Source organism: Sander lucioperca, chromosome 3 (genome assembly GCF_008315115.2).
Source record: "Sander lucioperca isolate FBNREF2018 chromosome 3, SLUC_FBN_1.2, whole genome shotgun sequence".
Classification (NCBI taxonomy): domain Eukaryota; kingdom Metazoa; phylum Chordata; class Actinopteri; order Perciformes; family Percidae; genus Sander; species Sander lucioperca.
In genome coordinates, this window is record NC_050175.1 from 5,873,319 (window position 1) to 5,897,059 (window position 23,741).

The window sequence follows — 23,741 nt, forward strand, 5'->3', positions numbered from 1 at the left end:
GCAAAAATGGCAACATTTGCTAGTGTTAGCTTTTTAAATGTAAGGATTTGCGGCATTTCTATGTTTTATATAATTTTAAATTCATTACCTTTGGATTTTGGAATGTTGGTTGGATAAAACAAGTAACTTGAAGACATTTTTATTTAACCTTTATTTATACTCGAAGGGCATTGAAGTTTCCCTCATTTTCAATGACGACGAGTTTTTATTCTTATTTTTATTTTTTATTATAAACATAAACTTGGGCTTTTCAAACCCGTGAGAGGCATTTTATAGACCAAGCAATCAATTAAAAAAGTAATTGATTCGTTAATAATGGAAAAGATAGCTGGAACCTTTTGGCCATATTCGGAAGTAGCAAAGATACAAAAAAAGGATGTTTCAACTTTAAAAATGGAATATTCGTTTTATTTTGAAGGTCGTGAACGGAAGTCATTATTTTCACAGTTTTAGTGTGCGTAGCTTAACAGAAATAACTGCTCGGCACAGCGTCCAGCCTCCTTTCATCAACCGAAAAAAATAATATGCGATAGCACTACCATGAGAGAGGTGATAACAAAGTGTCCGAGGCGCCTTTGAAACACAAACAAAGATGGAGGACGATCTGGCGTCGGAGGATGATATCTGTAAGTAGGAACCAGCATTGATTTTCACTCAGCTGTGTGTGCCTAAGGGAGCGACCTGTCATTCTGTCCGCAGCGGCAGCAGGATGTCCGTTGACCAGACAGGGATACATGTTAGACTTCTTGAAGTTAACAGTATGGAAGCTGCGTTCCAAAAGTGTTTTACACAATGGCAATATAGGACGGTAGACTGTAACGTTACTAACAGTAGAATAGGTGACGTTATAGCCACAGTATTCATTCGTCATTGATAACATCACGGGGCGATTTTCAACCTCATTTCCATCTGCCTGTCATAGACTGGTATTGTGATATTGATGTAGGTCTACACATGTATACACACATGGTAAAGGATATTGGGCAGTGGCCCACTGGACTTGTTCCCTAGTGTTAAATTCTCACTCTTGTCATCACCCCATTGTTCTGGCCTGACCAGCGGGAGCAGTCGTCTTGCCCAAGGGCAGGAATGTAGATGTGAGGAGCTGGGGATGGAACGGCCAACCGTAGAGCTGCACAGCAGAACATCGTGAAGGCTTCACTGCACAGTGTGGGGACAGAGCACGAAGCAACCACCACTTACTTACCTCCAGTGGCAGTATTATTATTATTATTTTTCTTTTTCTTAACATACAAATCATACAGCCCAGACTAAAATCAAGAAAAGATGACAGTAACTAGAATATTTAAGACCATTCGACAAAATAGCTCAGATACTTTCTAGTATAGATATCCAATCTGGCAAACCGTTTTTATGACATCTTTTCAAACGCCGCCACCCTAGCCATCTCACAAGCCCACTTCTTGATTGACGGCACCCCTTCATTCTTCCATCCTCTTAAAATAATCTGTCAGGCTATCATTAAACTAGTCTGGATCATCTTGGGCTGAATGGAACCTGGGTCCCTGCAATCAGACATAGGTTATCACCAGGGTTCCAAATTAGCACCATTTAGCAGCCAAATGCTGGTAAAATATGCAATTGGCTGGTAGATTTGCTTCACTCACCAGCCAAAAAACAATGGTAATCCTTTGAGTGGCTGGTAAAATTTGAACATTCACTAGCCATTTGGCTGGTGGACAAAAAAGTTAATTTTGAACCCTGGTTATCACGGATCCCGATCCAAAATTCCTGGACCTTATCACAGGACCATAGGACATGAAGTAACTGGCCGTCCTCTGTCTTACATGATGCCCAGTGCTTCTTAACACCACTACAGCCAAAAAGGGTTAATACCCTGAGTCTTAGGCACTGAATACAGTGCGAATCAGCTTGTGTTGTTGCTTTTCTCAATGGCGCGCAGACCACCCTTAACCGTTATCGATCCCTCCTTGTCTATCATTCCTGACAGTGCTGTGGTCAGAAAAGGAGTTCCACGATGCTGCGAAGAGGAACGACCCCGAGAAAATGCAGGAACTGATCAAGAAAGGTGTGGACGTCCAGGCCAAAAATAAAGTAAGTCTGCTGAAGGACCAACATGACATGTACACTTCTGTGGGCCTTTAACCAGTCATTGCTTTCAAATTCTATAGGTCCTCTTCACGGCAGCCTTTTTGATTTCCATAGCAAGAAAAGCAGAGGTGAATGTCCGCTTTGTAAACGTCCAGCTATAAACTGAGTTGTTGTTTCCCGTCTCTGCACAGATAGACCGTAAAGCCCTGCACTGGGCAGCAGGAGCTGGGAACGAAGAGGCTCTACGTCTCCTACTGGGCCATGACCGGGAAGTTGATGAGAGGGACGCTGTATGTATGCACGTTACTAGTGAGATCACAATGACGATTTACAACTGAATTCATTCATTCCCTAACACTAAGGCTATGTTTAGATGGAAATGATCGGAAGAGAAAACGCAAAAGTGGAGTTACGTTCTCACTTTTTATTCCGCGTTTAGATGAGAGTTTTGGGGGGGAAATCTGCGTGTGAAATTCGATGTAGTATGCACACCAGGCGGCTAGGTGGTAGTGTGAAGCACTGCCACACAACACCACCAAGAAACGCGCGCCTGCGTAGAACCTTCCTTCCACTTCTCTCCTTAGTAGCGCGAAACCAAAACATGGCAAAGCGAACAACAAAAGCTGACAATTTTGTCTGGACAGACGAGGAGGTGGAGTTGCACTTTTGTCTGATGATGACCGACAGAGTCGACCGCGATAAGCCACAGCACAGCACTCACAGGAGCACTACCAATATCCTGAACCTCGCAGCCCTTCAGCCGCTGCTTGAGAGCGAGAGGCAGCGGGCAGAGGAGGCTGAAGCAGACCCTCCTCTGCCCGCTGTCACTCGCTCTCTCTTTCACTTTCACTTTTTTGCGCTTTTAAGCCCCAAAAACGCCGTCGCCGTATAAACGAAAGGCACATCTGATAAAATATTTTGTCGTTTTCACCCGCGAGCGTCATCGTGTAAACAGGGCCTCAAATAGTAGTGATTCCACCCTTAGGCCTGTTCATGAAAGCCTTTACATTTGCTGTCGCTTTTTTCATCTTTTATATAACAAAGTAAATCCTAAAAGAATTCATCTTAAGTTTTTTGCGTACCAATGATTTAAAACTGTGGTGTTTATCTCCTGAGGTAAACATAGAGATCATATGTGTGTATTCTCTGTAAAGCTGTAACTTCCGATAATACATTCTAATAGAAATGTTCCAATGACAATCTTCCCAAAATGACATGAAACATGCATCGATGAATCCTCTTTTGTCATCTATCAAATACTTAAAACACCAAAGTCACACAACACAAACACAGTAACCGATGGAGGCAGCGGTAGACCAGCAGGAGGTCATGTAAATGAAGAGAGCAGAGATAATGGCTTCAGTTCACCGTCGGAAAGGGCTGTCTGACGGCAAGGTAAAGCGCTGAAAATATTCTAAATAAAGCCTACACTTAAGCTGATATTGATGCATTATATTTTTTAGGTGTCTAAAATCTGTTTCGCTGCCTCCCCCGTCCAAAGAAGTACATTGCTCAGCTTCCGTGTCGGTACTCCTAAGCTGCATCTCATGTCCCTTAAAGTGCTCATATTATGCTTTTTGGCTTTTCCCCTTTCCTTTATTGTGTTATATATCTTTTTTGTGCACGTTATAGGTTGACAAAGTGAAAAAGCCCAAAGTCCACCCCAAAGGGACTTACCATCTCCAACAGAAAACACTGTTCACAAACTGCTCCAAACAGCTCTATTGTAGTCCAGCCTTTACTTCAGAGACAAACGTGGTCACTTTGTAACACACGTTATAATGCTCGCCTAGCTGCTAGCGTGGCACGCCCTCATGCTCTGCTTCTGACTGGCTAGTAGTCCTTACCTATCTACTGCGCATGTGCAACTCCTAACAAAGATGGTACAGAAGTGTGATGCATCACTCTGTAGCTAAAACAGAGAGCTCAACACACAGGGTGAAAAGAGGAGCTGCAGCAATGTGCAGTACAACAAAAATATGGTGTTTTTTGAAAATTAAACCATGTAAACCTATTCTGATATAACCTCTAAATACAATTATGAACCTGAAAATGAGCATAATATGAGCACTTTAAATTGCTTCCCATGGGAGGAGAGAGGCAACGAGCAAGTTTTTAGTGTTTTTAGACGTCCTTTTCTTTGAAGCGTAACAAGAATTCGTCAGCTGTATGGGTGGAGTTAGAAACTCCTTCAGCTGCACTGCTCTCTGTATCCTCGCCTATAGCTCCTCAGAGATCCCTCCTTGCTCCTCGGGGCGGGAATAAGAGCTTTGAGACGGCCTTTACAGAGGAGGGACAGAACAACTTCCGGTTTAGCTGAGGACCGAGGAGCTATTGAATAAGGGACATGGGATGTACCTCTAGTCTCCCATTGCCAGCTCTATCTTCACAGCGCTGTGGAGTAAGGTCTGGCTACACCACACATACATTCTGGGAGAGGAGAAAACAAAACGCTCTGGTTTGTTTTCATTTCTTTAATCCAATCACAATCGTCTTGGGGGCGGTGCTAAGCTCCGGACGCAGCGACGGTGGCTCTGCAAAATAGTCTCAGGAAGGAACTTGTTTCGGTGGAACATTTGGACACCGCAAACGTAAACGCCACATACAATTTTTAATGAAGTTAAAGGCAGCTACACACCGGGCCGATAATCGGCCGTTGGACAGTCATTGACTCGAGTCTGTTCGGTGTGTTCCGTGCCGTCGTCCGTTGGAGGAGCTGTCGGCCTTCATTTTGGCCGACCTGACATGCTGGGTCGGAGACAGGGCAGTCGGGACTCACCCGGAAATGACAAGCGGGATGACCGTGACTAAGCCTCTCAAAATCTGCCGAAAATCTTTTAAACTGACCTTTGTTGATCTGAAATGAAGACAGATTCAGCAACTGCATGGCCTATTTCTCGTTTAAAATGTTTTCAGAAACACGTTTCGGTGAACTATTTTAGTACAATATGAGATCGTATTCTGAATGCGTCGCCATTAATGGCCGGTTGAAAAATCCAAAATCCGGAAGAAGCAGCCAGACCCACATGTCGTATTCGTCCAATCAGCTGCCGGTTTTAATTTTTTGGGCGACAATACAGATTAGCGCCGCCTGCTGTTATGGAGACGTATTACGTTTCGTCGCTTTGGTGTGTTCCGAGGCACTTTTTTGACCAACTCGGGGAGACCGATCAGTCAAACTGCCTTTTCTGCCGACGGTCGGCCATCTGGTTGGTCTGTAATGGTCTTAACAGTTCACTACAGTACAATACAGTAACGTGAGCTATTTAAATTAGCTGATACATGGTTAAACCTCATTAGCTCTTACCAGTGTATCTCTGTGTGTACTTCGTCCACAGCAATCCCACCAATCGGTCCCAAAACGTCCCAGTTAGAGAGGAAAAGCCGTAAACACATTCTTTGTCAATCTTTACAATCGTTCCCCGAAAGAACCAAGCAGGCCGGCCTTGTTGCTAGCTGGAAGTTTTGCGAGGCGATGGACATCCGGTAGAAGATCCAGCGCGACTATCTGGAAAACGAACCGCTGTCGATCCAGACTACTGTACTCCTGCCTGCTTCCCCAAACTGGGGACGTGCCGCCTGCCATCTACTGTGGCCAATACACTGACTCTGGATAAGTACCTCATACAACCACAAAACTATCCCTTTAACTCCGTTAGGAACCTTTGTAACATAAAACAACCAATCAACCACACGGTAAGACAAAGACAGACCAGGGCTAGTAGGGAGTATTCTACATAGATATAGAACAATATATATGGTATTCTACTTCATATACTTGTATTATCAGAGCTTCACTGTCATATAACAGTTCTAAATGTTTGCCCACAGTTTGGCATGAATGCTCTGCTTCTGGCATCGTGGTTTGGTCACCTAAAAGTCCTGCAGATCCTGGTGTCGTGTGGAGCAAAGCTCAACTGTGAGAACAAAGTAAGAGCTGCTTCCATCGATTAGTTGTCAACGAATCAATTTATCGCCAACTATTTTGATAATCGATTCATCCGTTTAAGTCATTTGAATGAAAAAAATCTCTGATTCTAGTTTGTTAAATGTGACTATTTTTCTAGTTTCTTCACTCCTCTGACAGCAAACTGTATATCTTTGAGTTGTGGACAAAATGAGAAAATAATCGACAGGATGATCGACTATGAAAATAACCGTTGCTTGCAGGCCTAGCTGCTTCATTTTATCAACCCTACAGATGCAAACTATGAGGTTTAGTCTGATTGATATCTCATAACTGCCTGTGTGTGTGCGTGCGTGTGTGTGTGTGTTAGGATGGTCTGAGTATGCTGCACTGTGCGGCCCAGCGAGGCCACATCAGAGTGCTGGAGTTCATCATGGAGGACCTGGAAGACATCTGTCTCGACAGAGTTGACAAGGTGACTCCTCGCTTGACACCGTTTTCAATTTACAGACAGATGTCGTACACGTCGTTTGAAAAGAACTGTCTTTTTGTAGAAGACATGAGTCTAAATCCTCCCTTTCTTTCCATGTCTTTACTATAACAAACATGTAGCTGTTTGTTGTCAGAATAACAGCAGTAGGCCAATAAATGAAGGTGAATGGAACACAACCCTTCTATTGGAACAGTGTACAGTGTAAGGTGTAGTGTAGTGTGTGTAACCTGCTGATGTCTCTCGGAGCAGTTAGGGAAGACAGCGCTTCACCTGGCTGCTGAACATGGACAGTTTGAAGTGGTGGAGTTTCTGATTGGAATGGGCTGCACACATGGTTTAAAGGACAAGGTAGGGACACACACACACACACGCGCACACACACACACACACACACACACACACACACACACGCACACACACACACACACACACACACACAGGTTTGTGGCACTATCTTTGTGGGGACCCGTCATTGACATAATGCATTCCCTAGCCCCTTACCCTAACCTTAACCATCACCACTAAATGCCTAACCTTAACCCTTACCCTCACCCTAACCATAACCTAATTCTAACCCTAATCCTAAAACCAAGTCTTAACCCTCAAACAGACCTTTGAACTTGTGGGCTCCAGCATTTTGGCCCCACAAAGCTGTCGGGACCCCACAAGTATACTGGACTCCTGGTTTTTGGACCTCACGAATATAGTTAAACAAGCCCCTGTACTCAAGCAAACAGGCATGACACAAGGCTGTTATGCATGATGAAAAGAAAATATGAAGTTATTTTCAAATAGTGCACAGCTAAAATGTGATACTTCACCATTTAATAGAGCTCAACGGTGACTGCCCACTTTTTGAACGGCTCCGGTTCCCTCATTCAGTTGTTCCATTGACGTTTCATTAAATGTTCATATAAAGAGTTTTAAGCCTGGAACCAAGCCAACCAGCTACGAGATGAATTGTGACCATAAAACATTTGATTTGGCGCCAAATAACATTTTAAAAACTGGAAAAAAAGAAAAAGACTGTAGAGAAACTATCGTGGACTTCAATGGTTGCAGCTCACTAACTGTTTGTGGGTTCAAGAGGTGTGGTAAATATTTCCATGGTGACAGAGAGCTCCAACATACAGGCACGCCGCTGTTGCGCCTAGGATTGTGGGGAGTGTAGTACTTCTCCATAACATCGCGAATAAAACATGTTTTTTTAAAATTCCATACGGACTTCTAGCTTCTACAGGGACACAAACCTTCGTTTCACAATCTCACAGCTCGTGGTCAGTCTACCTCGGATGGTTCAGACATTATGGCAGATAATAAATATCCTTATGGAGAAAGAATGAATGGGACTTTTACTTCCAGAGCCACACTGTTGAACTCTATTTGTTAGGCTGCCACCACCACACCTTGGCCAGGGTAACATGAGCTGAAATGCATCCATCATTCCGGAGTTATAAAGCCGTCTTTAAACAAGCAAAGAGCATAAAGCAGGATGTGTTGTGTAAACTGGGCAGGGACATAGGCAAGCTAAACTCTCCAGTTACGGTTCCTTCCTACAACTGAGTAACTCAAAGTAAATACACTGCAACTGACACTTTTCAGTGTACACAGCCGGGGTGAGCCACATGCCATGGTTGGTGGTTACCATGTACTGTGTACCACATTAATACTCCATCAGAGTTAGTTTGATTCTCTTGTTCTTTTTCAACATTTAACAGACGTACATGGAGCTCCAAAGTGTTCAATATAAAAAGTGTCATTGAAAAAAAGATGAAAACAGACTTTTGTAAAAGGGCCTTCTTTGAGAAAATTCTTTTTTATAAATTGGTAAATTTTTGGTAAAATTGTTGAAATATTTAGCTTTCCCACTCCGGGCCCTATTTTAACGATCTAAGCGCCTGACGCAGGTGCGTTTAGAGCGTGTCCAAATCCACTTTTGCTAGTTTAAAGGCGGAAAAAAGGCTCCGTGCGCCGGGCGCATGGTTCAAAAGGGTTGTACTTAGTGTCTTCATTAATTCATAGGTGTGTTTTGGGCGTAACATGCAATAAACCATTCAGAGTGTCATCTCCCATTCCCTTTAAAAGTCAGGCACGTTTGGACCTTGGCGCATTGCTATTATGATGGCGGATTTGCACCGTAATATTTTTATTTGTAATCTTTTGCATGTTTGTGTGCTGCTGCGCTTCCCTGTGTATATGTAACAAGCAGAGTGTGTGCGCGCTGTGCACGAGCCTAGGCATTTTACTAATTCGCTGTTAAAATAACAATGAAATGCTGTGCTATTGACTTTAGACCAGGTTTTTGTTGGTCAATGGCGCGATCACTTCCTGCTGCTTCAAGATAGTAATACGCCAAGAATGCACCTGAACACACCTCCCTGTAAGACCAGCACGCCGATGGGCAATTGGTATTAAAACGACGTGGGCGCTGGACGGGAAATTGACAACTGCGTCGTCGGTCTTAAACTAGCAAAGACACTTGCATCGGGCTTTGTGCTGCACTGCGCCAGGTGCAAGATAGGGCCCTCCAAGTGGTAGTGGTATGCGATGCAAATGTGACCAAAACTACTACAAAAGAAGGAAAAAAAGACACCAAACCTAATCAGTGAGCCTTGGGATCATTTAGAAAAGGTATTAGAATACCACAAGGCCAATACCACCATCTGACAGGGACCAAACGTTGGACATTACTGGTTCATGTGACACTTTCAACAGACTTCTCATTTTTGGTTTGGACCAGAGATCTCCAACTGGGGGGGTCCGGGACCTAGATTTACTGCAGGAGGACCACCAAATTATTGTTAATGTTTTGAAAGTTGGTAGCCACCAACAGATACAGTTAATCCTAAAAATTCACTGCGCAACATGTATGTGTAACATTAAAAGATAATTTATAATATCATGCCAACAGTTATTATTTTAATAGCTTAGTATCCTATGCAAATAAGGTATAAAGGCTTTAGGCCACCCAAACGTTATTGTAGGCCCAGTTTAATATGCAACTTCATTTTCTACAATATGTGTAAATATGGCAATATATGGCTTAAAAAACATGGAAGACCCCTGGTTCAGACCATAGACTGTATAATATTAATGGACAGAGCATGTGCGACGTCACCCATTGGTTTGTGGGGATCTGCTATGAGTCGTCGAGTTTGCCGTTACGGGCGCAGCCATCCTGGTTGCGGATGTGACGATTTTAGACGAGAGGGAGGAGTGAGGGAGGAGCCATGGACTGTTGGGCGCTATCTGACTGTGACGTTAGCTGAGAGTTGGCAGCGCTGCTTACCACCATAATTCAAAACATGAACATCATTCTGTATTGCAGAAAACTTAAAACTAGCGATTGAGACCATAAACTCATTATGAAAATGTTTACTAAGGTAATAAATCAAGTGAGAAGTGGGTCACTTTCTCATAGACTTCTACAGAAACTGACCTCCTTTTGCAACCGCACACGTCACCCCCTGCTGGAATTCAGATAGAATGCAGGTTTAAGGCACTTCCGCATTTGCAGCACTTCGCCGAACCAGATGCTTTATCCATTAATATTATACAGTCTATGGTTCAGACCTTAAAAGCAGTAAGGTGTTAACAGCCTCTGTTGACTTGTTTTGGTGGATGTACTGTATGTGGAGGAAGTGGTCTCAGAATGGGTTTATATAGTTGTAACGTGTTTATGTCTGGACTACAGGATGAGAACACAGCCGTGCATCTAGCAGCCAAGTGTGGCCACACTGAGGTCCTGCAGAAGCTGGTGGAGACTGGAGTGGACGTGGATGAGAGAAACACAGTGAGTGGACTGGACTGGACTGGGCTGCATACTCCCATGCCCAATTTGTCTTACTTAATTAGAGGGACTGTGGTGCATAATTGGCTGCCTGTCTTGTGGAGAAATAAAGGTCAAAATCTATCTTTTGGAGAGAGAGAAAAATACACCTCAAGAAGCATGCAAGAACACTACAATGGGTGGTTTACAATGCATAGTTTATAATAATATAATAATTATCATCATCTTTGTTTATAGAGCACTTTTCAAACTCCACCTACAAAGTGCTTCACAAAACAATCAAATGGGCCCCATGAGCGAGGCTCAGTCCTTGACGCAGTGGCTATGGATTCGATTCCAACCTGGGGCCCTTTGCTGCATGTCCTTCCCCTCTCTCTCCCCTTTCATTTCTTTACCTGTCCTATCAAATAAAGGCCTAAAATGCCCAAAACATAAGGCACAAATCAAAACTATTTGGTGTATAAAAACCTGTACAATTTAGGTAGGAATAGAAAAAAAACAAAGGGTAAATGCTGTAGCTGTATCCCTTCCAACCACAACAGTGATTCACTTCTTGGTTCTCTGTTTCGTGTCATTGGGTACGTCCCATTGCCTCTTCGAGTCCTCCACTTGCCTCCCTTCCTCGCGTCTTAGTCCCTCCCACCGAGGAGGCACGGGAGAGACGCGAGGAAATCATCGGAGGAGAGAGGCAACGAGCAAATGTGTTTTAGAGGGATGAGACGTCCTTTCCTCTGAAGCGTCACATGAATTCGTCAGCTGTTTGGGCGGAGTTAGCAACTCCTTCAGCTGCACGGCTTCCGGGAAGGCTGCTCTCGTGTATCCTCGCCTTTATCTCCTCGGTGATACCTCCTCGATGCTCGGTCCTCGGGACAGAAATAAGAGCTTTGAGACGGCCTTCGCCGAGGAGGGACAGAACATCTTCCGGTTCAGCCGACGACAGAGGAGTCGAGGAGCTATCAAATAAGGGTGATTGATATGAGATTCAGCCATTGTAAACTAACCTTCTGTTCCGCCCGTTGGTTGGACAACATAAGCTCTTGTAACACTTGTAATGTTGACACTCTTATCTCGGATAGCTTTGTTTTTTAAGATTATTTTTTTGGGGCATTTTAGGCTTTTAATTCCACAGGACAGATGAAGACATGAAAGGGGAGAGAGAAGGGGGGAATGACATGTAGCAAAGGGCCGCAGGTTGGAGTCGAACCCGCTGCGTCGAGGAGTAAACCTCTATCTATCTATCTATCTATCTATATGCTCCTGCTCTAACAACTGAGCTAATCCGGCCACCTCGGATAGCTTTTAATGAGCAGTTGTCATATTTGACATTCTATAAACTGATTACAAAATGTTCTAATTCTACATAACATCTGGACTCAGCGTGGAGTGTTGTGGACTGAAATGTGCCTGTTGTGTTTTTAGGAGGGTCTTACAGCGTTGCACCTGGCAGCTGATGGAGGTCACTACGAGTGTGTCAAACTGCTGCTGGAGTCCGGCTGTAATGCCAATGCACTAACTAATGTACGCTTTCTTCACTCGGTGTCATATATCATTTGCAATAAACACTGATTACAAAAGGTTTATTAATCCTGAGTTTATATGCTTGTTTCCATCTGTGTGCAGAAGAATAGGACCGCTCTCCATTATATGGCTCAGCATGGCTTTGACAGAGAGGCCAGTTTGCTGCTGGAGGCGGGAATCAACAGAGATGCTGTAGACAATGTAAGTCAACACCCATGTATCTTATTCCTTGTTTTGTATGATGTAGATGTAGTTTTTCTTTGAAGAGCATCACCACACTAAATCTTTTCCACACGTTTCCATGCTGGCTCTCTTTTTTTTTGGGTTGAGAAGTGCAAGTTTCTTAATACATACATTATGTAATGTAGTAAATGGTAAGTGGCTGCATTTATGTCAGTGTTACTCAAACTTTTTCAGACAAAGGAGCACTTACCAAAAAAGTAAACCCAACTGCCAAAATATCCCACAAAACAGTACTTCAACAGTATATTACAAGTTACAGCCAGATTAAACGACAGTTTTTACAAATTGCTGACTCACTCATTCGCCCTCATTTATCAACCTAACGTAGAAACCAGCGCAGAAATCCTCTTACGACAGGCTTCACGTGTGATTCATGAAACGTTCGTATCACACCAATCAGAGCGTAAGAATGGTCGTACTTTGATAAATGCAGCGGCTGGAAACGATCGTAATTTAAATTACACGCCCCTATATATTCTGGGTTTTGAGGCCTCGCCCCTACAATTTACAACATGGCGAGACGTAATCCGGCTAAGAAGCGATTGAAACCCTTACGTCTCATGTTCATTTGCACCGACGTGCGTACTGTGGCAGCCTGAAAACTGGTATTAAAGGCTGTAGAAAGAATGGGGAATGGAAAGATCACTGACGCAGTCAACAGTGTTGCCGTGGTAAATCGGACTCCAGCTGAAGTTTATTTAATATGTACATCCTTGACATATGTATAGTCCTATTAGTAATATACAGGCTTATATTGCACTCTTAGGCCTACATGGTGTACCTATATTTAAATAAACCGCAATGGAGTTTATGCAGTCTTATTTTACTCATGTTTCTTTCATGAGTCAGAACCAGGCAACAGCTGTGAGGGAGAGGGCGATGCAACACCAGTGGCATTTTATTTTATCATTCAGGTTGAATTTGATTCATTGCATTGTCTGTGCTGCAGAAAGTGGGAACAAAGAAAATAACATTAGTGAAAGTGGTCAATTAACACAAATTAAACAATTCTACAAATGAACAAAGGAGATGTGAGTTTACTACTCACAAATGCACAGGCTTTAACAGATAATTCAAACAAACACAAATGCACAGGCTTTAAGATAATACAAACAATCTTTCCACATGTCTGGCAAACAAATGAATTCAGTCAGCAGTGCACATGTTAGCAAAGTGACAGTAAATCATGGCATAAAACAGTCAAAATGATAGAATGACTGACGTTAATTCATGAAGACTCATACAGGATGCATCGGAGTGCCGGCAGAGAGTGCAATGAATGAGCCAAAGGGTTCACAATCAATTTAAAGGCAACAGGTGAGGTGGGCGTGGTCAGGTGGTAGGTGGAAAAAGTATCCTTAAAACAGCGAAATGGAGTGGAAAGGAAACGGAATGGCAGGAGTCTTTTCATCGGTCAATGGCAGAAATAAATTGTTCACTATGGCCATTAACGACTTTTTAAAAGAGAAACGAAAACCCGCAGAATAAATAAAAATGTTGTGCATCGTCATGTTTCCTGTATTAAATATCATTGCCAAACATAACACTATACCTTTTAAAAGCGAGGAATAATATCCTGTCAAATTCGTATAGCCCCCAGTTGGGGCTGTGCTGGACGCTGCTCTCTGGGCATCGGGTCATCTGGCTCCATCACTACATTTATGGCACCCTGTTTTCCTGTGCGATGTTGTGCAGAACCCCACAGGCTAAAACAGTGTTGCAGACTTTTTCTGCTGTGTATGAGTCCCCCCGCTGATGCAAGACAGAGCCATCTGCCCTTAATCAATCCGATGGAGCTCTCCACCGTGGCCCGTGTGCGTACGTGTGCATTGTTGTATCCACGCATAGCGGTCTTCTAAAAGAGCCAGATCTGCCATTGCTAATAAGTGATCAACTGATCACTTCTCCTTCTCCTGTTAAAACTTTTTATATGCTGCACCGCAAGTCCGCACTGACTCGAAAACTTGCGTACACGAGTTCAGACCAGACGTGAGATTTTATCGCAGCCTACGCTCACGTTCAAATTGATAAATGCCTTGCTTTGCGTAGGTTTATTAGTTTCATAAATGAGGGCCAGTATCTTTAAATTCCTGCACAACTACAGTAAGAAATAATTTGTATAATCTTTGAAACTACATAGCCCAGATAGAGCGTACAATATGTTTGCAGAGGAAAACATTTTAATAGTCAATACATTTTGCTTTTGAGGCCACTGTGGGTTTTATCAGGATCACTCACACTCACGCATCAGGTGAAATGTTCTTATTAAAGTCTTCTTTCTTTGTGTTTGAAACAGCAACACAACACAGCGCTGCACTTAGCTGTGTTCAACAAGCACCCCGAGGTTTTACGGCTGCTTATAGACGCTGACTGTGACCTGGACGTGACTGACAGCGTGAGTACAGACCTCCACAGCTGTACTGGTACACATTAGAGAGAAGACACACCAGCCCAATAATCGGGCGTCGGGCCGTCTGGCGAGGTCCGTGACTCGAGTCTGTTCAGTGTGTCCCGTGCCGTCAGCCGTCCGAGGAGCCGTCGGCATTCATTTGGGCCGACCCGACATGTTCAGTCGGGGACAGAGCAGTCGGGACTCACCCGGAAATGGCGAGCGGATGAGCCTCTCAAAAAAAAATCTTTTAAACTGACCTTTGTCGATCTGAAATGAAGACAGATTCAGAAACTGCATGGCCTATTTCTCGCTTAAAATGTTTTCAGAAACACATTTCGGTGAACTATTTTAGTACAATATGAGATCGTATTCTGAACAAGCCGCCATGACAATCTGGCTGTGAATTTCCGGAGAAAAAAGACCCACGTGACGCATTCGTCCAATCAGCTGCCGGTTTTCATTTTCTGGGAAATAATCAGACTGTTAATGGAAACAATACAGAGCAGCGCCGCCTGCCTATGGAGACCTCCAGCCCCTCCCCTCGTGAATTCTTGCCGTGTGTCTCGCACAGTTACTTCAGGTTCAAACACTACCGTTAGCAGTAGCATGTTGCTGGTGTTCTTGCCTTGTGATTAACTGTACTAATAAAACCGTACAAAACACAGCGGCCATACCGCTGTGGAAGCTCCCCGAATATCATTTATCAGAGTCTGGTTGTTACCCCTGTCCGTGGCAGTCTCATCCACTCCTATAACGGAGCTAACTGGAGCTAACCGCTAACAGAGCTAACCGCTAACGGAGCTAATCGTTGCTAACAGAGCCTTCAGTTCTCCGTGCCTGTATCCATTAACTGCATCTATGGACTCGAGCACGAATAAAACCCTTAATTTTATTAAATTGGCTGGATGAGTTTTAAATTACAACTAAGAGTTGTTTGAATGACAGAAATGTGCTCAGATAAGATCCTAATGAACACAAACAAATGAACAATGATCTAACAAACAAGGTGAACAAGAACTGACTTTAGAGAGCCCTAGTCTTATGTGATTCAACAGGAGTTAGGAGGAAATAGTGTTGAGATTAATAATAACATGTCACTTTCTGTGAAGCTTGCAGATTTGTATTCTCAGAAATTTAATAAATGCTAAGTGCACTAAACTTTATTTTTTCATTGAAAGGTTTATTTGACAAAGTTTATTTTCTTCTTACCTGTTTTGTTTATTTAATATATTTTTCATACATTATTTAGGCTATACAATATACAGTAGGCATATGTTTTTACATTATACATTTTTAATTGAAGTAGCCTATACAGTGTAGATTGGTGAAGTGTTCAATAATTTGAATAATAATTTTGTTGAGAAATTCTGTGTATATTAGTGTTACATTTTATCTTTCAAATAGAGGTTTAAAAACAAGCACATATCGGCCAAATATCGGCCAAAATAAATCGGCAGCATTAATCGGCCATCGGCTGACCCTGATTTCTAAAGATCGGCATCGGCCAGAGAACAACCATATCGGTCGACCTCTACAAATGAAAGGAAATAATTTCCAACATTCCTTTATTGAACAAATTGAACATTGAATTCAACATAACAGACTACAAAAAGAATTGACAATTCAATTTTCAGGGTTTCCGCGGCTTCTTAAAAAGTCTAAAAAAAGTCTAAAATTTCAAAATGTTAGGCCTTAAAAAGTCTTAAAAATTTGCTGAGGTTTTGTGTTCTAGGTCTTAAATGATTTGAAACCGGTCTTCATTTTCCTACATCCATGCAACACTACCTCTAATGCTCATTGAAATGTTTTCTTGTTCTGTGGTGTTGTAGGTGTAGTTCTTTCTTTCACTCTTCCAAATACAATTCGCTGTGTATGTACAGATTAGTATTACTCATTACTTTCTGACTCTGCATTTCGTTGCACTTTTATGTTGTGATATAGGTCTTAAATTTCATTCATAAAGGTCTAAAAAAAACGTCCTCAAAAGTCTTAAAGGACAATTCCGGCGCAAAATGAACTTAGGGGTTAATAACATATGTGTACCGAGTTGACCGTTCTCTGGGATATGTTTTCATGCTAATTGAATGTGTATGTAGCTTGAAACAAGCTAGCGCGAACAGCTGATTAGCTTAACGCTAGGCATTCGGGGCACTGGAAGAGTAAAAATAAATAGCTATTTTATACCACTAACAAGGCTCAAAATAGCACCACACTTCAACGGTAGCATAATGAGGGTCCCTACATGTAAACCGAAGCATTGAGAACGTTGTAAGTGTACAGACAGTTTATTAAAGAGATAGTTTAGAAAGACATTACCTTCGTGTATACAGGCAGTCGCCATCTTGGGAAAACAGTCACAATCAGTCGAACCACAAACGCCGTGCAACCAGTAACCAGTAACATAGCTCAGGCAGGGCGTTCGTCGTTATGCTACCGTTGAAGTGTGGTGCTGTTTTGAGCCTTGTTAGTGGTATAAAATAGCGATTTATTTTTACTCTTCCAGTGCCCCGAATGCCTAGCGTTAAGCTAATCAGCGGTTCGCGCTAGCTTCTTTCAAGCTACATACACATTCGATTAGCATGAAAACATATCCCAGAGAAAGGTCGACTCGGTACACGTGTTATTAACCCCTAGGTTGATTTTGCGCCGGAATTGTCCTTTAAATTTGATTTGGTAAAACCTGTAGAAACCCTGATTTTAAAGTGTAGTTTTTCCACTGATATACTCTGATATTTGGAGTGTCTTTCGCGATATGTCGCAGCCTTTCGCAATGTGTATATTGCGCCAGTTAATATCACGATGACAATAAAAAAAATATATGTATATATATATATATATATATATATATATATATTAGTACGCATCCAAGAAACATAAAAGCAGCTGGCGCTGAAGGACCTCTGTGTGCCCACATTGATTTTAATAAATCTAAGAATGCACAATGACATGGGGATGGTTCTCAGAAGAAGCGAGACAATATTATCACATTTCTGCTATGTGGTTGACAGAGACAACAGACTGCGTTGCACCTGGCAGCAGAGCACGGCTGGCAGGACATGGCTGAGATGATGCTGATCTCTGGAGTTAACCTCAAGCTGACCGACAAGGTAGCACACGCAGCACACACCTTCACCCTTCAAACTAATCCCTGATGATTTTCCAACACGTACTAAGTACTTTTGTTGCCTAAACTATAGTTCCGTTTCACAACGTTAAATACGTGTCACTGTGTACGCTGTCACTCGTTACGGTCACATGTTAAAACAGCCAGTGTGCAGCAGTAAGTACAACGGTCATATATGCCGTTTTGGGGATGAATATGGGTTTGGATAAATGTACATTTTGGTAAAGTGATTGTATATTTTGTGTGTAGCTGTTTTGTGTGTCATCTCTTTTTTTCTGTTTTAATCTAGATTTTTAGGTCATATTTACCTGCTATTGATGCTGCATCTGTGTCATCTAGCTGAGTAATGTACTTCCTATCCACTGTATTTTCCTGACTATATGATATATGATGTACACAGCAGGGGAAACGGTGTCTGGAGGTGGCCGCCAGAGGAAACCATGTCATCCTGGTCGACATGATCATCAAAGCTGACCGCTTTTATAAATGGGAGAAGGTGAGTTTATCCTCCTGATGTGTGATTGACATTGTCAGTAATCAGCCAGTCATGTTGAACAAAAACTAGTTTAAGATAGTTTAAGATAGAGAAAAAAATCTAAGGAACTAATTCTGGGTTCCAAATGGAAATGTGCAGCATGCTCCTCAATTTGGGGCTGAACACAAAACAAACTGGTCTTCCGAGCCAGATTCAGTTCAGAATGAGCAGATCCTTTTCTTGCAGTTTTGTGGAGCTCAGTGCCAAAGGAGTTATTTTCTAAATGAATTCCATGAGATTTGTTACTTACACATACTGTGCTGTTAGCTGTAGATTAGGATAGATCCTGGGGAAATGACCAGGTTGTGTTGTGAAATTAACTTTAAAGTTTCTTACTACTTTAAAGTCTCTATTCACAGCACTTAAGACAACTCACTTTCAAAGCTGGTTCACCTGGTACTCTCTCGTTATTTCCTTCTTCCAAAACAGTGGTGAAAAACAACAGGAGCATATGGCAGGAGTTGAGTTTTCATTAAAACTAAATTATGACTGGCGTGTAAACTGCATGCCAAAGTAATCAGAGCACACAAGGCCAAATCGCCTCCTAAGTTACCATATGACCTGCTGCTGACAAGCATTTAAAAGGCTAATTTTTTAACGGAGTCTCACACAGTCACTCCACATAAAACACACCGGGGCTACATTCACTTTCAGCAAACCTCACGGAGAACAATGAGGGCAAAACAGCATCAACGATCAGTTTTAACCAAATATTCTCTGTCTTTTAACTGAATATTCTCTGTCTAGCTCAGTAGGCTACCGGCAACGTGATCTTCATCTGTTCAACTGACTTTACCAGTTTAGATAGTATGCGTCTGTCCTGCTATTTTTACAGACGTTTGAACTAAATATTCTCTGTCTTTTAACTGAATTTTTCTGTCTATCTCATCTAAAAACATGGGATCAGCAGCACGTTACCATGTTGAATATACCGAGCCTGTTTGTAACCGTTAGGCTACTGACAACGTGATCTTCACCTGTTCAACTGACTTTACCAGTTTAGATAGTACGCGTCTGTCCTGCTATTTTTACAGACATTTGAACTCACCACAGACAGTTGCCTTGTTCATGGACTTACGTTGTGCTGCTGAGAGTGAATAGAGGAAACACTGGAATGGAGATTTGGCGTTATTTTAAACAAATGGGAAACACTGATGTATGAAACTGCCAATTAGATTAATTTACTTATTAATTAAAGGTGCCGGAACGCCACTTTAACCCCTCCCTAGCATCGTTAAATCTATACGTTCAGCCATAGGATTCCTCCGTTACCTTCACTGCTGTGTACCAGGTTTCATGCTTTGCCAAAGCAACCACAGGTGGTGACAATGTTTACATACCCTTGATTTTATTTGCACCAAGTAGCAGTACCCCTACCGTCTTGAACATCTGCAAAATTATTCAGAGTGAGCAATGCTGGTTGTAATAGTTATTTAATTTACTTCAGATGGGTTGCACAGTACACCACATGTATACCTACATGTAGACTCTGTTCATTACATTATATTACAATACTCATGAATCACTCTGTTCAGGATCAGATGGGCAGTGAGCAGGACTCCTGGGTGGGAAAGCGTCTGAGCTTCAAGCAGGACCACCAGCCAGAGACGCAGCACCTCCGGTCGGTCCTGTGGAGCCTGGCCACCAAGCACCTGTGCCGCGGGGAGTGGAAGATCCTGGCTCAACACTGGGACTTCAGCGATGCACACATACGAGCTATAGAGCAACAGTGGACAGGTGAGCTATGATGACCTCTTGAAATGGTTTAGAACACAAATTAGGACCTGCAGCTTGACTATTCCAGAGGCCACTGCCGGAGACGGAGATGACGGATAAACAACAGAAGTCACCCGTGTAGCAACATTTTGCCTTCCACGTGAGTGAGTTATGGAAACAAACAACGAAGGTAAAACATGTGGGCTTCCGACATGACTCCACAGTGCATTCAGGTGCACCTCGTTCATTTAATGGTGCATTCAATTGCGACTTGGAAACGCTGAGAAACTGAAACTGTTGTCGCAAGGTAACCTTGTGCCATCTAGTGGCTCTTACTGTGGCGTTGTCGTCCTTGTTGAAAAAAAATTTTTAAACCAAAAATCGAATCATGACCTTAAGATCAAAAGTTGAATCGTTAAAGGGGTTTTGGAGAATCGTGACACCCCTAATATTGATATGTATTATAATTCTGGATTAAACCTCTAGGTATGAAAAGCTTCAAAGAGCATGGCCACCGAATGCTGTTAATCTGGCTTCATGGAGTGGTGATGGCGGGGGAGAACCCGATCAAAAGCCTCTACGAGGGGCTGGTGGAAATCTCACGGACAGACTTGGCAGGTGAGCCCGTCAAACTGCACTGGGGTTTGTGTTCTTGTATAACTGCTATACAGAGCCGTGCTGAGTGTCGTAATGAAGCTACTGTATTCCTGAACTCCTGTGGTGTATACTGGTAACACATCTGTCTTCTCTGATGCCGGAGGCTGGTCAGGGGGAATGCCAAATGCAATGTGAGAGAAAATATTCCCATCATGAACCTTCAGGGCTTCCATACTGCTATGGCTAATTTACAGTGATGGAATGTAACTAAGTACATTTACTCAAGTACTGTACTTAAGTAAAAATATGAGGTACTTGTACTTTACTTGAGTATTTAATTTAATGCCACTTTCTACTTCTACTCTACTACATTTCGGAGAGAAATATTGTACTTTTTACTCCACTACATTCATCTGACAGCTTTAGTCACTAGTTACTTTACACATTTCGATTTTTGCACACAAAACACATGCAATTTATAAAATGCTATGTTTTATTATAATTCAATTTTATTTATAGTATCAAATCATAACAAGAGTTATCTCGAGACACTTTACAGATGTAGGTCTAGTAGGTCTAGACCACACTCTATACTTCCAACAATTACTGTAGTTCCCCCAAGAGCCAGCATTTAGTGCAACAGTGACGAGGAAAAACTTCCTTTTAGGGAGAAACCTCGGACAGACCCAGGCTCTTGGTGGGAGGTGTCTGACGGTGCCAGTTGGGGGTGTGATGAACAGTGGCAATTATAGTAACAGTAAAGATAATGGAACTATGACTAGGGCACTGCAGGGCATAGCAGGGCGTAGCAGGGCATAGTGGGACGTAGCAGGGCACAGCATGGCACAGCATTGCATAGCAGGGCATAGCGGGACGTAGCAGGGCACTGCAGGGCGTAGCAGGGTGTAGCAGAGCACTGCAGGGCGTAGCAGGGTGTAGCAGGGCATAGCAGGGCACTGCAGGACGTATAAATTAAACTACCCAACAATATAACGGCCTACAAGTCCAGCTGAAATGATTAGACCATTAAACACTTAGTTGATTGAAAGAACTGTTTTTAACGTTTGTAGTTTAAAAATGTAAGGATTTTTCTGCATTAAGTACTTTTACTTTTAATACTTTAAGTACATTTTTCTGATGATACTTACATACTTTTACATAAGTAACATTTTCAATGCAGGGCTTTTACTTGTAACAGAGTATTTTTTACAGTGTGGTATTGGTACTTTTACTTAAGTAAAGGATCTGAATACTTCTTCCACCACCATTGTTTTATCATTGTATTTTTGTGCCATTGACTGTATAATTTGGACCAACTCCATACATAGACCACGAATGCCCAGTAGAGCAACATGTAGGCCTTTCTGTGCTGGTGTGGTAGTCTGTGAGCTGGTGGCTGTGGAGTGGCAGCGTCTGGAATGATGTCTCCTTGTTTTAAACCATCCAGAGTGCATCCGGCAGAAGGCAAATGCAGAGACCAGCTCTCCCAAAATGTGCTCTGCAATGTGATCAACACTGTGAGAGACTGTGAAGGCAACACAACACATCCATGGCTTCAGTTCACTTCTGAACTTTATTTAACTGCCCAGAACTGAGCCCATGAAAAAAAAGCTTTGTACTATCCATGGCATGACTTGTTTACATATTCACACAGAGAATATACTGTGATTGTTCTGAATTTAGTTCACAGAGAAACATTTTTTCCTTTAGGGTCAGGGAACATGATGGTTGTAAACCTGTGAAATACCTGGTGAAAATGTAAAATTACATTTATTTGTTGGTTTTATTAATGCATGCAGTGAATACCTGCTGGCACTACTTATATTGAATTGATTCTCAGTTATTTGTACACTAAGGGCTTTTCAGCACATTATCACATATCATTCAGCCTAATATAATGTGATGATTTCTCCTGCAATGTATTCTCCTAATACTGCGTTCCATTTACCTCGGAACTCTGAAGCCGGAGCTGGAAATGACGTCACAGCCGAGTTGAATGCGTTCCATTAAAACATCTTGGATTTCACAGTGGGGTTAGCTCTATCCAGGTTAGCCATTGTTAGCAATAACAGTTGATAACAACACATTACGCTTTATTTCTACATTCAAGTCTGCTTTTATTTCATAAAGGCATTTTTATTTCATGCCACTTTTTATTTCCATGACAATGATGTTGTCGCCGCCCTCTCACCTTTCAGCCAATCTCAGGCCCCAGCCAAAGCAAGGTTTAGCCAACTAGCACCTGTTAGCTAGAGCAACAACAATGCTAAATTCTGAATCAACTATCGAACTGCCGCTGTAAATAAACAGTACACAAACACAGAAACTAACGGCTAACTAGCTAGGCAGGGTTGTGAGCTTATAAAGAATAACATTGACATTGTTGTTACCTTAGCTAACAGCAGCTAACTGGCTAAATTTTGTAGCAGTTGTTGAACCTGCTAACCAAGAGAGGAAGGAGACATGTGATTGGCTGAAGAAGAGGGGGCGGTAACTAATGATGAGAGAAACACCTTTATAAGTGACATAATGTAGTATAAAACAGACTTTTGAAAAAAGCATTTTTACATAAAAATGTCTATAATGAGGTAAAATGATAGACCTATACAATAAAAAAAGAAGTCATGAAAATAAATGATAAAATAACATTTCATAATGAATTGTTTCTTCAATCATTTCACAAATTGTTGGTTCATTTATATATATTTTACACAATTTATTCAAGGGATTATTTAATTCCCAGTGTCTTTTTATTTTTTTGGTATTGAACCCTTTGGAGCTCCATACTAAAAGTAGTTACTATGCATCTGTGGACGCTATTGACACATTTAAAAAGCAGCTCAAGACCTAACTTTTCCACTGTGTCACTGTCCGCTTTATTCATCTTTTATTGTGAAATACTTTGTGATGTTGGGAGAGTGACGACACCAGCCACGCACTGCTGCAGCTCTCAGACAATAAATACACTGTAGACTGCTGGGATTGAATCAAATAAACACACAAGCACATGGACATTTCCAGATAAACGTACCAGCATCTTCTTTATTGCTCTTGTTTTTATACATTGATGTCAGGTTTTACACTGTTGTGGTTCCACAACAGCAGTCTTCCCTGTCTTTGTGGGGGGCAGGACTTCAGGCTCTGCACTTTCTGTCTTTGTGGCCTTGCATTTATTTTTATTTTTTTATAACCAGTGTTATAACTAGGTTAAACATTCATAAAACATTCAGTTTGGGCCATAATTGTTTTCAGAGAGAGCGTAATGACTACTTCATTCCATTAGTACTAGCAACATTCGGCGTTTAACCAGGTTAAAGTATAAATTATAATTATTATTATTATTATTATTATCT

The 23,741-nt window shown here is 42.1% G+C and overlaps 2 protein-coding genes across 2 annotated transcripts in view; both read left to right on the forward strand.

Moving 5' to 3' along the window:
- Positions 1 to 13,758, forward strand: part of plekho2 (pleckstrin homology domain containing, family O member 2) — a 43,870-nt gene extending 30,112 nt beyond the window's left edge. The window contains exon 8 of the transcript XR_004896811.1: positions 13,748 to 13,758. The gene's annotated coding sequence lies outside the window, so the exon portion shown is untranslated. The remainder of the gene's footprint in view (positions 1 to 13,747) is intronic.
- Positions 445 to 22,999, forward strand: ankdd1a (ankyrin repeat and death domain containing 1A). The gene is made up of 15 exons (XM_031292702.2): positions 445 to 626; positions 1,973 to 2,076; positions 2,265 to 2,363; positions 5,905 to 6,003; positions 6,351 to 6,455; positions 6,723 to 6,821; positions 10,168 to 10,266; positions 11,683 to 11,781; positions 11,884 to 11,982; positions 14,321 to 14,419; positions 17,425 to 17,523; positions 17,941 to 18,036; positions 19,611 to 19,812; positions 20,278 to 20,409; positions 21,836 to 22,999. Exons 1-15 carry the CDS (start codon positions 593 to 595, stop codon positions 21,895 to 21,897), a joined length of 1,527 nt encoding a protein of 508 aa, XP_031148562.2. The 5' UTR covers positions 445 to 592; the 3' UTR covers positions 21,898 to 22,999.
- Positions 23,000 to 23,741: the final 742 nt, after the last annotated feature.

Bases quoted from the DNA above. Each gene is read 5' to 3' on its own strand.
- ankdd1a (XM_031292702.2), top strand. From the start codon at position 593: ATGGAGGACGATCTGGCGTCGGAGGATGATATCT. The intron at 6,822-10,167 runs GTAGGGACACAC...TCTGGACTACAG, and splicing joins CACATGGTTTAAAGGACAAG to GATGAGAACACAGCCGTGCA. The intron at 14,420-17,424 runs GTGAGTACAGAC...TGTGGTTGACAG, and splicing joins ACCTGGACGTGACTGACAGC to AGACAACAGACTGCGTTGCA.